General features: G+C 41.2%; 1 protein-coding gene across 2 annotated transcripts in view; it reads right to left on the bottom strand.

Annotated features, from left to right (window-relative positions):
* Positions 1-417: 417 nt before the first annotated feature.
* Positions 418-16,727, bottom strand: part of bahd1 (bromo adjacent homology domain containing 1) — a 33,759-nt gene continuing 17,449 nt past the window's right edge. For both annotated transcript variants that reach the window (XM_011490338.3, XM_023951434.1), the window contains exons 2-7: positions 9,538-11,203; positions 5,691-6,079; positions 5,288-5,447; positions 5,126-5,205; positions 4,298-4,389; positions 418-4,207 (exon numbers count right to left, since the gene is read on the bottom strand). In XM_011490338.3, the coding sequence (XP_011488640.1) occupies positions 4,015-4,207; positions 4,298-4,389; positions 5,126-5,205; positions 5,288-5,447; positions 5,691-6,079; positions 9,538-11,080 (2,457 nt within the window). In that variant the 5' untranslated portion in view covers positions 11,081-11,203 and the 3' untranslated portion in view covers positions 418-4,014. The remainder of the gene's footprint in view (positions 4,208-4,297; positions 4,390-5,125; positions 5,206-5,287; positions 5,448-5,690; positions 6,080-9,537; positions 11,204-16,727) is intronic.

Below are 16,727 nucleotides of genomic sequence, written 5' to 3'. Positions count from 1 at the left end.
TTTAAACTTTTTTTAGTTTTTTTGGTCTGTAATAGTTTATCTTTTTTTAAGTTTATGAGACTTGGTAATTCTATGTCACCATTTTTATACTTGTACTATCATGGATGCTTTTTTATTTATTCTTAAATCTTTTATTTGTTTTGTGTGTATTGTGGCAGATGGACCTTAAGTCTGTAATAATCTACATTCTTCTTCAATAAAACCTAATTCAAACTTGACGTCCTGATCTCCACAATGAAAATTTTTGCTGAAGTCTATTCCTTTTTCCATGTTTAATTACATTAAATAAATGTAGGAAAGTTCGTTTTTTAAAAACAAACCAACACGAATATTATTTTTTTTAAACTAGGGCACAACCATGTGGACAACAGTAGCTACTGCAGTTGTGAACAAGATTAAAATACGACAAACGTCAAATATGTTCAAACTCATATATTATTTATTACAATTAAATATTTTCTTATGGTACAGAGGTCCATTTGAAACCATACAAATAATCTGTGCTGTGATTAATATTTCCAAGATAGTTTCCAAAAGATCCATGCAAAGAATAAAATTATAAATTCACATAAAAAGAGCCAACGTTCAGGTTTTAGTACACCTGGGAATGAAACTTTTCAACATTTCTGGCTTTTTTTGGTGCAAATATTTGTGGTTTTCAAATTTCAAAAACAAACAGAAAAAAAAGCATTCAAGAAAATACACAAAATCCTTCTTTGAATGGAAAACTCCTGGAAAAAGTATGGTAAATGGGAACAGGCACAGAGGACCATTTAAGACATTAGTATCACATACCGTTTCTTGATTAAATATTTTTTGTGTGGGGGGGGTTACTAAGGCCATAGTATGTGTGGTGTGTGCAGGTCTCTACCACATAAGGGTGGGCTTTAGGAATTTTAATTTTTTATTTTATTTATTTTTTTGCTTTGGTGGGGTTGCATAAAGAATAAAAATACACAACAATAAACCAAATACATTTTGCTGTCTCCAATGTCAAACTGTCTAAAAAATAAAAAGAAATCCCAGGCTCTTCCCCAACCTTGAAAAACATGATTTGTCATGACATCTCTATTCTGGGAAAGCCAAAGGCTAAAACAAGGATTAATATAGTTCTTGTGCATGTGTTTGTAAGAACTTTTTGTGAGCCCGACAACAATAAAACTGTCAAAAATACTAAATTCCTGACAAATCAAATCAGCAAAAATGCCTTCTAATTACTCGCTTTTTTTTAACTTGTTGGCTGATTTTAAAGTAAGGAAGAATGAAACTTTCCAAAATAAAATGAAAACCAAAATATGAAAGGAGTGTTGACTTGTGTCACTTATAGAAAAAAAAACCCGCACAGAACCCTGAAGAGCTTGTGGGATCTGGACAGAGTTCTGCTGTTGTCAGCTTTGTAACCCCACGCAAAGTACATGCTCCCTAAATGAAAAAGCTGTGAATAAGGCAGAAGGATCAAGATCACAGGTCAATGGTGCAAATCCTTTAAAATAATCCTTTTTTGAAAAAAAGACAAAACATGATTGATTTTAATCGAAACACATGAAAAAAGGATGAAAGGAAGCACATAAAAGCTAAAAGGAAATGTTGGTCCTGCAGATGAAGTATCTACGTTTACACGTGTCCTTCAACATTGTACAGATGTCCTGAAATTTGCTCACCGATGTGACATTTGATGGGATTTTCTATGGTAAGCAGATCAAACAGAAATGCTATTGTAAGTGACTCACTTTTCATCCCTGACTTTGCAAACAAGCAGAAAAAACGTCCTTTTTAGCTTAATAATAGGAATGAAAGCTACTCCTCTTAAACTCTATTCTTTAACATCATCTCTTGAGAATAAATTATATGTTTTCCATACAGAAATAAATATGCATCTTTTCTCCAACGCAGGAACAAGTCATCACAGATCTAAATGCTACAGCGAATACATGACTTCACCAGCTCGTCAGTGAAGAAACAAGCACAGAAGTGGCTAAGCAACGCCATCTACCTGAGGCCGTCTGACACCAAACCAGTATTTAAATGCAAATGTACAAGATTATGACAAATATCATACCTCCAGCGAACAGCTTCCACACAAAGTATTTCTTTGTTGGAACCCCCTTGATCCTGTGCTTTGTTTTTTTTTTTCTTTAAGTGCATGTTCATTAAATAAATCCTTGCCGAGGTGCTTTTTAAAGTAAATGTGACAGGAAATTGGATTTTCTCCCAGAAAGTCATTTAACAAAACCCCTTCCGCACATCAGCATTCGCTATCAACAGATTAAATCAGTGGTCATGAGATCGAGACTTAATTTAATAGGAATTATTAACTCATTTGACTCTATGTGGAGTAAACTGAACCGACCTCCACATACGCCGCAAAAGAAACTATGATGGAAACTGGTAATTGTTCAGGGGGGAAACACCCACCATGCAGCAGTTTCATCTTAAAACGACTTCATGCAGAATGGAGTGGTTGGTTATTTGTTTGCACAAACTAAAAAGAAAAAAAAAGTAACAAGCCACATTTAAAATTGATTTTTGACTTTATGGTGCGAGTCCTCGTTCAAACATTGTTCATTCATCAAACTGTATGACCATAATTCATGTTACTAGATCAAAAGTCATGTTCTAAAAACTTGTATTTCAATAATTACTTCAAACTTGCCTGTTTTGCACTTTATAAAGAGAAAAGAAATCTGTTTTTATCTAAATAAAAAAATGGGTTACTTCAATGATTTAATGCAGACCATTAAAGTGACAGGAAAAGACTGTCGAAAAGTAATGGAGACGTGAATACAGCAGGTAAAATTTGAGGTTCTTACCCGTCCAAGTTAACACTGAACTGCCATTTTCAACCTGCAACTAATTGAAAGATTTTCCATTATCTGCTAATAAGGAAATGTTACACGGCAACACATCAGAATGAATATGTTTTAAGATGGAACTGTTTTAGTGTGAATGTGTACGGTGGCCCTGAAGTTCAAATCACATCAACAAATCACTGGACGCAATAACATTTGAAAGATTACAACGACAATTTAGGAATTTTTAGGGATTTAAGGAATTTTTAGTAGAAAAGATGGATTAACACCATCATCCATTCAGCAATGTCCCATAAATCCTTTTCTGGTTTTGTTTTGATTTCTGGAAATTACTTTTGCTTTTCGAAATGTTTTTTACGATTTGGTTTCTGGAATTTTGCTTTGTTTTCTCAAATTTTAAGCACATTTTTTTTAAATATTTGTTTTGCTTTTTTAAATTGTCGTCGTGACGTTTTAAATATTTTTGTCATTGAGTGATGTGTACTTCAGGGCCACCGTACAATGAGTTTTTTTCATCTTTTACAGTAAGTTGTTCATGTAGGCTAGCAAAACCATTAGCTTTAGAGGCCACAAGTTGTGCTAGGCTTCCAACAGCAGACTGACTTCACATCAACTGTAAAGAGGAATAAAGTCAATGTCCTCAAAATAACACTAATGTTTGTTTAACATAATTCATTATCAGTGAGATGTAGAGATTTAAGCATAACTGTCCTTTATCAGTTGAAAATACCAGAAATGCTGATGAGCTCTACTGAGATTTTTTTCTTTTACCCCCTCTACGCATAAAAGCCAGTGTACCAAGACGCGCCTCACATTTTCATTACTTCAACCACATTACTGAGAAACTCAAGTCTGTTTTCCGTCGGCCAGAGAACAGCATTACTCACAGCTAACATCAACTGCGGTTCTATCGATTCTCACATTTCTACGCGCTACAGCAGTGGTTTTCTACAGCAGGTTCTTCACTCAGCTGCCACAACAGTGGAACCGTGTATGAGAAAGACACTGCCATGTTGAACTCTTCTAGATTATGTCAGACCATTAAATAACACATTTGTGACATGTAAGAATAAATGCAGGATCTCAAAGCAAAAAGAAGCTCCAAACCTTACACGCTTTGCAGTAGGTAGCTATAGTATATGGATGTGGGTACCATAGTGACGGGATTTCATGCGATGCAACGGGATTTGCTGTCTGTTAAAGATTACTGCAGGTTTTTGAGAAGGCGTCCGTAGCGGAAGTCATAAACATGTCGACAGAAGTACACCAGGTCTGGGTCGACGTCATCGGGCACACAGTGGTGGGTGGCAATGGCATTTCCAACGACGGGTGGCACCATAAGGGAGGTGGCGCTCTCGCCTACGCCCTCCCTACGGCGTTTTACCAAGGCACAAAATCTGGACACCACACACACACACACACATCACCATTAGAAACACTTAAGAACACTGAAAGAAAGAGATAGCAGACAAAACAAGAGCTCTTACCGACAATACTGTGCCAATGTTAGGACATAGCATTTGTCTTCAATACAAGCCACACTGTTTACGTCTTGATGGCGAGATGCAAAGATTTCATTCTGCAAGAAGACCACCAGGTTAGACAGAAGAAAATATCTAAAATCTGGTTTAACCAATTTATTTTGCATAAAAGCATTTGTTGTTTGTGTTCTAATTTGTCCCACTTGTGGTTTTATTTGTAACATGACTCTTATTGATGACTCTATTTTGTTCCAGCAATGATGTCCAAATATGATCAAACATAAAAGATTTTCATTTCAATTGAAAATAAGCAGATATAAAGTTCATTTTGAAACATTTAGAGTCCAATTTTTTATGTAATTTTTTTGTAGAAATATAATTTATTAATTTATTATAATTTAAATAAATTAACTGATGTAGTATGGACTGTTTTAACTTAATTGGAAGGTTAATGTCACATTATTTGTTGTTTTACAGCTTTATTTGAATTTAGTTTGCTTTTGGACTGAATGAACAAACTGAAAATGTCACACAATCACATAAGCAACTTATTTAAAAGTGAAAAATAAAAATCCACACAAACTCTCCCCAAATTGGATAATTCAACTAATCTATTAGCTATTTTGCTGTTAGAATTTTACTTTCACCAACAAAGGGAACAATTTGAAGAATCAAGCTGGCGTGGACCAAACAGCCACATCATTTTGTGACAAACCATTGGTTAGAAACGAAAAGTCTCTCAGCCATTCTAACGTGTAGTTAAGGTATTTTCAATAATTACTTGTTGGCTACTTGTGTTTATGCTAACAGGGATTACAAACAGCAGCATCTTACCTCACAATGTATTCTTGGGTTGCGTCCTCCCTGTGTGTGTTCTGGACGGTAATACCAAAACAGACTCATCATCAGCTCTCCTAAAGAAAATGAACAGTTTTTCATTTTTTTGCGTTCGATTTATTTTTTTACAAAATTGTCACTGCTGTTGTTTTTTTGTACCTGACTCTGGCTCCTCCCACAGAGCTGAAACCTTTGCCACGTAAGGAAGGGACTTCTTCCTAGGTCCGGACTTCAGCAGAACGGTGTCTCTGACCCGGATCAGATCCCCTTTCCTGCGGATTCCCTCGAAACATTTTCTCAGTACTGGAGACTCCTCTCCCTGCAAACACAGGCAGGAAGTTGCTTAGGCTGGTTAGATTGAAAAGCTTACACGCCTTGATAGTCAGATGGCTGATTAAAAAAAAGCTTTACGGCTGGCTCCTAGAGTCAGAATGGAGCAGGTGTGATAAATCATCCCAGGACTTCTCCTGGGACGGTGAGGCCAAATTTCACAAAAAGTAATTTGGATAGCGCTATTGCGGCTGTTTTCGGAAGTTGCTCACAAGCTCCTTTTTCTACTTACCACAGTGAAAACCTCCTTCTCGAAGGGGACGCCAACGGACCTCCAGCCGTTGGTGGATTTGGGGCGGCCACCTTTGGGCTGCTTGCCACTGGCCTGCCCTGCAGGGCTGGTGGAGCTGAGCTTCTGCTTCTTGTCCCTGTTCACAGAGGAGCTGCCGCGTGCACCAGACCTGGACCCGCTGGGTGTTTTGGCACTCTGTGGACACTCCTTGGCCACATGCAGCGGAGGCTGAGGCTGGCTTGGGTCGGACAAGGGGGTCTGAATGTGGGGCACCGACTGGCCAGCAGGAGGCACGGCGGGAATTGGGCAGCCGGTGAGGATTCTGGGGTTTGGACAGATGGGGACAGACGAGGGGCCGTGGTGGTCACTGATGGCTGATGGGTATTCATCTGAGAGAACAGAGAAAGAAAGATTTTTTTCAAAATCTGATATTAAAGAAAGAAAAAAAAGACAACATTTACTTGGTATATGATACAGGGGCAACCCAATATGCCACAATGAGGTCAGTTCTAACCTTCAATACCTAAGTAACACAAAAAATATCACACCAGCGCTGAAACACCTGGCATGAACATCAAAGCACCCTCTGAAAAGGCCACCTGGGATAACACCTGGCTGGGCGCCCCCCTATATTTAGGGTGAGGGTCATCCGGAGAGAGCTCGAGTAGAGCTGCTGCTGCTCCTCATTGAGAGGAACCAGTTGGGGGGACTCTGGCGTTTTTTCCACTGGGAAACGACCCAGGACACGCCAGATAGACTACGTCCCACAGCTGGCTTCAGAGCACCTTAGGGTTTTCCCAGAGGGGGTGGAGGAAGAGGGCATGAAGAGGAAAGGGGTGGTATCTTTGCTTCGACTGCTGCCCCCGGGACCTAGTCTCGGATGTGCGGAACAAAAATTGACAGAAGTCTTCAGAATTGTTTGGATGTACCAGTTCGACACAGTAGCGAGGTCCTTATCCAATCGATGTCGATCAGCAATTTCTGTCGTGGAGAAAAGAAGCTTTTCGCCAACAGAATTGTCCGATTTACTTTGATCCAGTGAACAGTCCAGCAGTTTCAATATATCAAAGGGTGTGTGTTCCTTTGGTGTGACAGGCAATCTCCGGTGTTAAAGTTCAACTCTGATCATCTTTTGATCGATCTTGAAACTGTTCCATTCTATCTTTTAATTATGCTTATGCCGTTTTTAGCCAAAATTTTAAAAAACGGTGTTGTTTTCTAAGACATAGTTTCTGCAGAGCGGCAGTAGCCAATTGAAAATTATCTTCTTAGGCAGCACTGTTGTCACAGTGTAAGCCCGCCACCAATTCCCATCATCTATTTACACGCTCTTCCTCTAGCTTAGATCCCCTCACACCTTTAACATAACATTAGTGGCACGACAAAAAATGGCGAGCAATTTTGGAACCATGCAGCTTTGATCCAAATTCCAGCTCAGATAAGGAAAACGAAGACATACATGGATCTGCAGCAGCGCAGGGAGCTTGTAGCCCACTCAGCATATTTTTCCTATGTCACAAACAAGCTCCGTGGGTCGATTGGGTATTCAAGAGTGGAGCAGCAAAAAGTCTCCAAACTGCAAAAAGCTGACTGATATGTTCAGATTTAACATCTAAATTTGACCACAAATAACCCTCGTTATGTCAGCCATATCTGAATTTTGTACAAGTTAACAAGAGTATGCTGTAAATAAAGACGACTTTAAATCAGTTCAGGTGTTCAATTAAACCGATAATGTATTAAAGTAATGGATCTAACAACCATCTAAAGTATTACAACTTAATACTCATTTTGTCTAAAATTTCTTGCAAAAATTGTTAATAGATTGTGTTTAGAATGCCATAGATTATCTTTTCTGTAGATTAATTTAATCAATAAATATCTGAATAATTATTAGCTTGAAGCTTAAAAGCACATCCTACTCAGCTGCTCACATTCTGATGCAGAACAGTCTGCTGCTCTGAAATCCGCCGCTTTACAAGAAATTCCCCAAACGAGCCGCTTTGTAATGAAATGTATTCACTTTAGTCTTATGAAATTGTTTCTGTTTGGTGTCTTCCTCAGGGGAAGAACTTCAAATCTTGCATCTAGAGGCGGGCGTATGTGTGTGGGGGCATGAAAGCCACATTATGCAGATGAATCAAATCCTGGTTCGTTGGTATCTCCGGAGGCGCCTCTAATTGAGCCGCCGCGTTAAGAGGATCGGCGCCAAAACTGAGACAAACAGTAATGAGGAGGGAACTAATCGGGCTGAGAAAAGGGCAGGCCGCTGAGCGGGTGGACCACAGGCTCCTTCCACATCAGATTTGTCAGAGTAAAGGATGAGCAAAGGTGTTTGCTGATAACGCTGACGTGAAACCAAAAAAGCCTTACTTTATGTGGTTTTTAGAGCCCTTCTTTTCACAGAGATAGTCATTCCTGCTGTGGCACAGAGGCTGCAGGAACCAGAAAAAGCATCCAAGGGTTCAAGAGAAGCACTTAAAATGATCACACACGCCGGCTGGTGTTTTCCCGCCGCACAGCTTTCCCGTTCTCGCTCTTTTGAACACGGCGTCTGAGCACGACACTTGAGCTGCTCATTAGCTCCCAGCTGCACAGGACTCGCATTCAGCGCAAGGTGACCCGCATTCAATAAGAGACATAAGCGGTCTGAGCCTCTTGTCTTGACATTTTTCTTTAAACTTCACGCTCTTTTGACCTAAAAAAAAAAAAAAGCCTTCTCCCGTTTTAGCAGTATGTATAAAAAAAAAATCTAATTTAATTTGAAAACTGAAAAAATTCAAATCTGACTTTAACTTACTTTTCTTGAAAAGAGCTACTTAAATTAAAACGAGCTGTGTTTCACGACCCACAGGTGATACCTGCTCCCACCCCCCACCCCCTCATCTCACTGGCTGAACGGCTGCCTCAGGCCCTTCAGTCTCCATTTCTGCCTTTCTTAGCCTGGCACATTCATGACACCTTTTCAAAATGGAAGCTTTTCTGTCGGTTTAATCTCCATAGCAACCATCTAATTTTTCGGTCACCAGGGGGTGACGAACATGTCTATGTAATTTTTAGAAGAATCAGCAAAAGTAAACGTTTGGATTTCCTTGGCAACGGAGAGTTTTTGTCAACAATGCACACATTCATAATATGTTCATACTGTGTGTCATGTTATTCTGTTCATCTTGAGCCAGGGATTCATGTATTAAATTTTGACAATATCCTGGTAAAAAATGTGCGAGCAACAGCGGAAAGCCACTTTTGAGGGTTGGCAATGCGAATAACAATGTTGAAAATCTACTAACTTCTAATTCAAATATTTTTTACCCCCCCAAGTAGCTTCCCAATGATGTTCAAGCAGTTAGGAAGCAATAGATCAAAATCCCTAGGAGGGTTTAAATTTGTATAAAGCACTAGTGGTTTTGATTAAATTCGAGATGGCGGCTTTTTCTCAAGGTCAAGGTGACTGAATATTCGGTGGTGGTTGTAAAGGTAACCTGGTGGCGTGTGTTAAGTTTAGCACAGATCGTTCAAAGAAAGACATGGTCTTTTCCTATAATGCAGGGTAATACGAAAATTGTCAAATCTAACAATTTGCCACAAAATAGTCGCCAAGCTGTAGGTCCTGTGGCCATACCATAATAATTTCAAAACTTCTTTTAGACATTACTGACGTGTTTTGGTTTTGTTTGTGGATTTGAACAAATGGGTTTTTGAACATATGACATTTTTGCTCAAAGACGCGGTAAGAAAGAACAATAGCGAAAACAATGGGGCCCTGACAGTCCAGGACTGCTGAACAGAAACCTATGATAAGAACTTGTATCTCATAAAAAGGAAACGGATGGATTATTCTGCTCACCTGTTTTTAAGCCCCCACTACATTTGGTGCAGTCCCCAGGGCTGAAGGGGCACCCCCCTCTGGTAATGGCTGGAATCACATTGGAATATGCAGAGTAGCCCTTGATCCTGCAGGGCTCTCCATAGCACGCCTCCACAGAAGCGCAGCAGTACACCGGATGGCCGATCCCTGAAGGTGGTGTTCCTGTGCCAGGCAGCAGCTTGGGCCTCTTGCTGCTCCTTGGGCATAGAGCAAGGGGCGGTATGGCGGAGGGCGGAGTGTCCGGGTGGCTGAAGTGGACGTAGTAGCTTGGGAAACAGGTGTAGGCGTGTGGGTTGATAGTTATGGATGCTGGGTGGGCTACGGAATGAGGGGATTGAAGGTGGTGGTGGTGATGGTGATGGTGGTGGTGGTGATGGTGGTGAAAGACCTCCGACACTGGGCCCTCCTCCTTTTCCTTGAAGGTCTTGTCGTCCAGGAAGAGGGCCATCCTGTGACAGTACTCCACACACCGCTCCTGGGAGCAGCAGTAGCAGGCGGACACCTCCGTCTCCACCTGCTCCTCTTTGATCTTCTGAAAGGAGAAGCCCTGAGAGGATCCACAATGGAAAGAGTGTTTGAGGCAACCCTGTCCACCTGCAGCAATCTTCCACTCCTGATCCAGAACCTCCGTCTTGCACACGCCGCAGCAGCCGACAGTGGAGCTCTGCTGGACCAGCTCTTTTGTGCCCTGTTGTCTGTGCTTTAGTTGCTCCTCGCGTTTAGGATGCGTTCGTCTTTTGGTCTGGGTTTTTTCCTCGCGTGCGGTCATACCATCCAGGCCGTCTCCTGCGGCTGGTGCAAGCTCATGTTTATCCCCTGGCTTTGACTCCACCTTCTTCTGCCGTTTGGTTCCATACTGGGTGCTGGTGAGCTTGAGAAGCGTCGCGGCGGTGAGGCCAGCCTGACGCCGCGGAGTCGGAGCGAACAAACTCAACCAGTCAATCTCTTGAGCCTGAGTGGATGATTGCTTTTTGGGTCTTGATTTAAGGGCTGATTTATCTCCCAAAGAATCCTTTTTGGCTTCAGGAAGATCTGTACTTGGACCCTCTTGGCCTTTCTTGGGGAGATTTGCCATGAGGGAGCTGTCTCTGTAGAGCAGCAAACTGTTTACAGCCTCAGCGTTGAGCGACGCCATCCTCCGTCTACGGGGCTCAGCTAGTGTGGCGCCGGTTTGGTTGGTTTTTGTAGGTCCAGATTTGGTCATTTTGTGAATCAAGCACACCTTCTTTTTGACTTTAGAGCTCTTTTGCCTTTTAGCTTTTGGTGCATTCTTGTCCTTCCCAACAACTCCTTTGTCCTCCAAGCGGGTAAGGAGAACACAACAGGCTATGGCGCCTCCATTGCCTCCCGCACCAGCCTTCCTTCTATGGCGGAGCAAGTCTTTCTTGTCTTTCTTTTTCTTCCCGCTCAGCTCACTCTTCCCCCTTGCACCTCCATCACTGCCATTTTTCTTCTCCTTGCCTCCCTTCATCTTCGGTGGCCTTCCACAAGTCACTGATTGGATCCGCTGAGCTTTCACCATGGTCTCAGCATGAGCGAGCAGATCGGCTAAAAGCTCGTCATCCAAGGGATCCAGATGCGCTTTGGCTCAGACAGAGCTTCTAGAGAGGATCGTCATGGATCATCACGTTCATCCATAAACTCTCTGTGGAGACACAGAATGGACATTTAATAATAAAGGAACACAAGAGAGAAGATCTACATTCATTGAGTATTTGGTTATGCATAGTTTGTGGCTTATTTTTGCATGTTTAAAGAATATTATCATCTTGGAAAAACCCTCTTCTCCATAATCAGCACAGAAATCTGAAACCAAAACACCGGAAAGTCTAAAATCTATGGTATTGACTTAGATAGAGGAGCTAAAATTAGTCTGTTAATGAGAAAGGCTGAGCGATTCCTGAATTAATTAATTTAAAAAAACAAAGTCTATGATTGATTCAATACTGATTTTTTGTTTTTCTTTAAAGGAACATAATTTAAAATGATATGTAAAGTTTCTTTTCATATTTTTAAAAACCCACTCAAATGTAAATTGTGTTTTTAACATGTTTCTGTAGTATTTCCCTGGTGATGGGGGAAAAAATTAAGCGCAAAAATCCATTTCTGAGTATTTCTTTATTGAAATGATTGCGAATCGGGAGCAGATGAAACAAATGCCCTTTGAAAAAGAGGGTTATGGTTAGGGCCACAAGCTCTTTGCTACGAGTATTCATCAAAAGGGAAGTAAAAGGGGGGGTGGGGTTGCTCTGCACCAGCACTCCCGCCCACAACTCAGAGGGGAATTTCTAATGAACGCTTACCGCTCTGAAGAAACTATGTCATAGAAAACGACAAAGACTTTTAGATTTTGGCTAAAAACGGCAAAATCATCAATAATCGGAGTGGGACTTTATTAAGAAAATTTGAGTGATTTCCTGACCTGATTTAATTGAAATTCAAATATATTTGATCCACATCAGGTTATATAAATATTTTTTACATGTTAAATTCAAAATGATATTTTGGGTGATCTTTGTTTTTGTTTTTTTTTAAACACTACAGCATCTTTCAGGCACAGATCAATTATAATTAAAAGAAAATCTATAGATGTCATTTTAAACGGAGTTCTGTTAAAGTGTCCGGATTGATTGATGCAACCATCCATTCTGCTTCAAAATGTTTGCAAGATGCACGGTGCTCCTTTAGAAAATTTAAACCAAACCAAATGAAAAGAAAGTTAAGCAGGCATCTACATAATTTTTTAAATGTTCAGGGACAGATAATGTGACTTTTACTGCTTTTTTTTTAAGTCAGAGTGACACCATGGGCAGAGTTTTGCTTCCGCTGCAGTTCATGTGAATCCATTAAATTTCGGTCGGGACCTGATTCAATTTCCTGAAAATTATTAAATAGGCCATTGGGCTTTGGTGGGAAAACGGAATTTCCATTAAGAAGGCTATTTTGGATGAGTTCCACATTTTAAAAACAACAACAACAAAAACAAGAGAATTATTGCTGTGAGATTGCATGGCTTTGGTAACCGTTGTACTTTCAGTTCAAACACAATCAGAAACATGGCAGATTCTCACAGGTTATAGTGTGACAGAGGAAACCAGGGTAGAAAGACGTGTTGGAGACCAGTGAGTGTAGACGGAAGGGTCTCGCCTGAGAGTCCTCTCTCATTAGCATAACCCAAACGGTCTATAAAAACCCTTTGTACATAACTTGGTCCATGTTTCTGCCTTGTAGTTCATCATCATTCCACTAGGGGCAGTAGAAGGGCTTTTCCTGTTCATTTAAAAATGGCTGCCTCCGTGAAATCTCAAAAATACTTTTGGTGGGAAAAGCTTAGCTAATTTTTTTAAATTATATGGTAAATATATCTCATATCTTGTATTATTTGTTTGTTAATGATTTTATGCTGTATTAACAGCATGCAAAACTTGTTGATAATTAATTCTTTATAGTACAAATACACAATGTTAAAAATATGCAGGTCAAATTTGAGACAGCTTTTCTTAAACAATTGACAATTTTGCACCTTAAACTAACATTTTTGTGAGCAAAACTTAATAAATCCTCCAACGTATCATAGTAATTACCATTTATATCTCGTAAAAAAAATGATATTGCAACATTTTTGTTGATTTTCTCAAAGGGAGGTTACAAAAGTAATTTTCTGGGCTTTACAGGGTTCAACCCTTCAACGCCAGAGCTTCAGCTGTATAGCAGTGTATGCAATGTATACATTATATTTGGACTACATTAACTCTTCAACTATAATCAAAGTTATTTCAACTGATTTGGAAGCGGAGAAAAACAGTCCTGCGCTGTTCTGCAACACTTAAAAGTTGGTAAGACTTTACATTAGTAATTTGTTGAAAATCTGTGCAGAGTCGATAGGAAAAGCCACTTTTCTCCGTGTCAGAATCAGACGATTAAGTTAATCGCGTAAACGGTCGAGGAGTTACGGTGAGTCAAAGAGCGTGTCATTAAGGTGGTGCCAGCTACATTTCCAGTGTTAAAGGGTAAGCAGATGTATAAGAAAATATGTTATGGAGCGATCCTTCAGTCCATGCACTTTATCTAAATGCTGTGCAGGGTAACCTGCTCCATTTAGAGTCATGATGTGCGAACACACTAAAGAAGATGTTGCCGACATTTCTGTTGTTCCAAGGAAATAAAAAAGCGGTAGGGTGTGAGTGCACTCGGCTGAGGCGCATGTTGGCGCCCAATTTGACAGGATTCTCATCGGTTCATGAGAATCTCTCAACAAAGGCTTCACAACCCCCAAAGAAAACGAGACGGCTGTCACCAAACGTGGAGGCAAGCAAAGATGTGTGAAAACAAGAGGATTTTGCAGTTATAAATTCATGCTGAAGATTAATGACTCACACAATCCAGGGATGGTCCAAAAGCGCACGCGGTCACCCACTCACAGAAACTTAGTGCTTGAAAGCAGGGAGGCAGTCGGGTGACAAAGACTTATAAAAAAAATAGATTTAAAAAAAAATCTGAGATCTTCAATTCTCCATTGCACAACAACTACAAGTTTCATTTGCAAAACAACTTCTCAAAATCTCCACCATGCATGAAATTAAAAGTTGATTCGACAATCTTTGGAGACACAAAAACAAAACAAAAAAACAACACCGACTGATTTCACACACAAAAAAAGTGGCAGCAGATACGTTTTCTTTTTCTCCTTCGGTTCCCATGTCAACAGGCAGATTTGGAGAACACGCAAAGACATCCCAGACGACTTGTGTGTGGACAGGGCCTCACGAACCTCTTCATCTAATTCACTCCTCTTCGCTCTTTAAACGCTTCAAAGAAATCCCCCTCGCTTTGAGAAAGCTTTTATAGAGTTTCTGATGATTCAACTGCCGCTGACCTTTCTGCAATGACACTTGTGTTTGCTGCAGAAAGAGACGGATCATCCTTCACGCTGCTGCCACGCAACACAATTATACCACTTGACCTCTAGGAAGTGAGTCAATACGAGTCTATTTATAATGGGGGGGGGGGACGAACAACAAATGGACTTTTACAATCAGCGTCTAATAAGAAAACATCCCCATGGTAGACACAGAGGCTAAAAATGGCCGCATACGCTTCAATCTGTCACATTAAATGAAGGTTCCTCCATCTGTGGGGTTTAAAACTGATGAGACTAATACAGAAACTTTACATGGAAGCAAAGATGACTGGGCCATCTCTAATGTCAGCACATGTGACCTACACATGAAGGCTGCATCCATCTGTTCATCCATTTTCTTCCACTCATCAAGGGCCGTGTCGCGGGGGAAGCAGTCGAAGAAAAGATGTCCAGATTTTTCTCTCCCTGGCCGCTTCCTCCATCTCCTCTGAGGGGACCCGAAGGCGTTCCAAGGCCAGCTGAGAGACTGACTTTACTCCAGTGTATCCTGGACTCCTCCTCAGGGTCTCAACCCAGTGGAACATGCCCAGAACGCCACCGGTCAAGAAGACGGTCAAGAAGCTTCCAAACCAAATGCCCGAGCCATTGTAACTGGCTCCTCTCGATGTGGAAGAGCACCGACTCTACTCCAAGATGGGAGTAGAGTTTCTGTCCGGTTGACCTAGCTCCTCAAGCAGGGAGACCACCAGTCAAAAAAGCCAAATCCATGACTGGGGTTGAGCCACAGAGGCACCCCTTTTGACTGCCACAGAAAGACACACACTGCACTGGTCCCTTTTGAGATCACCTGCAAATAGTGGTCCCACTGGGGAGTGCCATGACTAGCAGTTGGGCCCCAGAGACACCTGCCTTCAACTCCTAAACCACATTCAAAACGTATTCCTCTTAAGCTCTCCTGCAGGTGGTGGGCCTACAGGGAAATCATCCCACATCACCACTAAGGGTTGGGCCTGACTAAGTCTTGTGGGGGAGGCCCCTGTCATCAGGCACTTGCCTGCAAACCCCAACTCGTCTCCTAGCTCCAGACTGTTACCAAACGTGAACAGATCTAGATTTTCTCTACTCATGAAGGGATTCTAAACTCATCCTTGTCTGGCTCGTCACCTAGGACCTGTCTGCCATGGGATTGTCCCGGACAGTTTAGCTCTTAGGATCACTCAGACCCCTCCAAGACGTTAGAGTGGTGGTCCACAGAAGCTGCACTTAAAACTAAGCAATGATTAAATAGAATCTGCTGCAGGCGACATATGAAGTCCAAAGTTTATGTCAGACAGGATGAATCAACATTTTTAAAACTTAATTGATTTAAAACATCCTTTCAGAGAACACATTCATCCGCTATGATGTTTGGATGCTCAGCTGCAGTGGGGCAGCGTCAAAAGTGTCTCTAGTGAGAGAGCAGGAAATTCTTTTGAAGAGCAATTGGTCACATGACCAATATAACCAAGAGCGGCGGCTCCCCTCTGGGATTTCTCAGCAGCAGAACGTTTGGCGACTTTAATTGTGTTTTACACATCAGCGTTCTGACAGCGTGCGATACTTCCTGACCCCAACCTAACCGCGCGTGATCCCTCCTGTTCAGCTGTGGTCCCTTACAGGAAACAATAATTATAAACACATGGGAGTTTAAGGAGGTAAAACAAAACCCGCTTTGGCTGCAGAGTGGACATTTTCCAAACCATCTCATCTGCCTCGTCTCGTTGCGGAATGGCTCCGCGAACCGTGAAATGTAATCCATGAGAGCGAAATTTAATTTCCAGATAACAAGCGTACAAGAAGGAGCCTCACATTGAATTTCTGTCTGTGGATATCAAATCAAGTTGCTCGTTTTAAAGGCAAAGCCTGAACGGTTGAAGGACAGTAGGTCACTGGGGAGTATCTTTTTTTTTTCTTGCTCCCTGCAGCTAAACCTCCACTATGTTCTTTAGTACTTGAAAGCAGTAGCATTAGAAGAAACTGAAGCACAGAGCAGTAAACAAACACCTACATGCAGACAGATTTTTTTTAAAGGCGTCCACACCTGAACCTTAAACTCACAAATTCCCATCTGGCTGCAATTTCTCTCCTCTGCGCCCCGTGTTCCGCGCTTTTAGTGAGAACACTGAATGCTTGTGCCCATACGTTTAAAAAAAAAATTCTAATACAGTCTTGTTGTTGCTGAAAAGGGGACTTTCACCTCCTGTGATGAAACTTTCCGTAAAAGAAAAGACATTTCAGAAATACCAAACTGCTGTGGCTTTTTACTAAA

The sequence above is a fragment of the Oryzias latipes genome, chromosome 22, assembly GCF_002234675.1.
Source record: "Oryzias latipes chromosome 22, ASM223467v1".
In the NCBI taxonomy this organism is placed as follows: domain Eukaryota; kingdom Metazoa; phylum Chordata; class Actinopteri; order Beloniformes; family Adrianichthyidae; genus Oryzias; species Oryzias latipes.
Note: the sequence above shows the minus strand (reverse complement) of the source record. Positions and strands in the feature narration are given on the sequence as shown.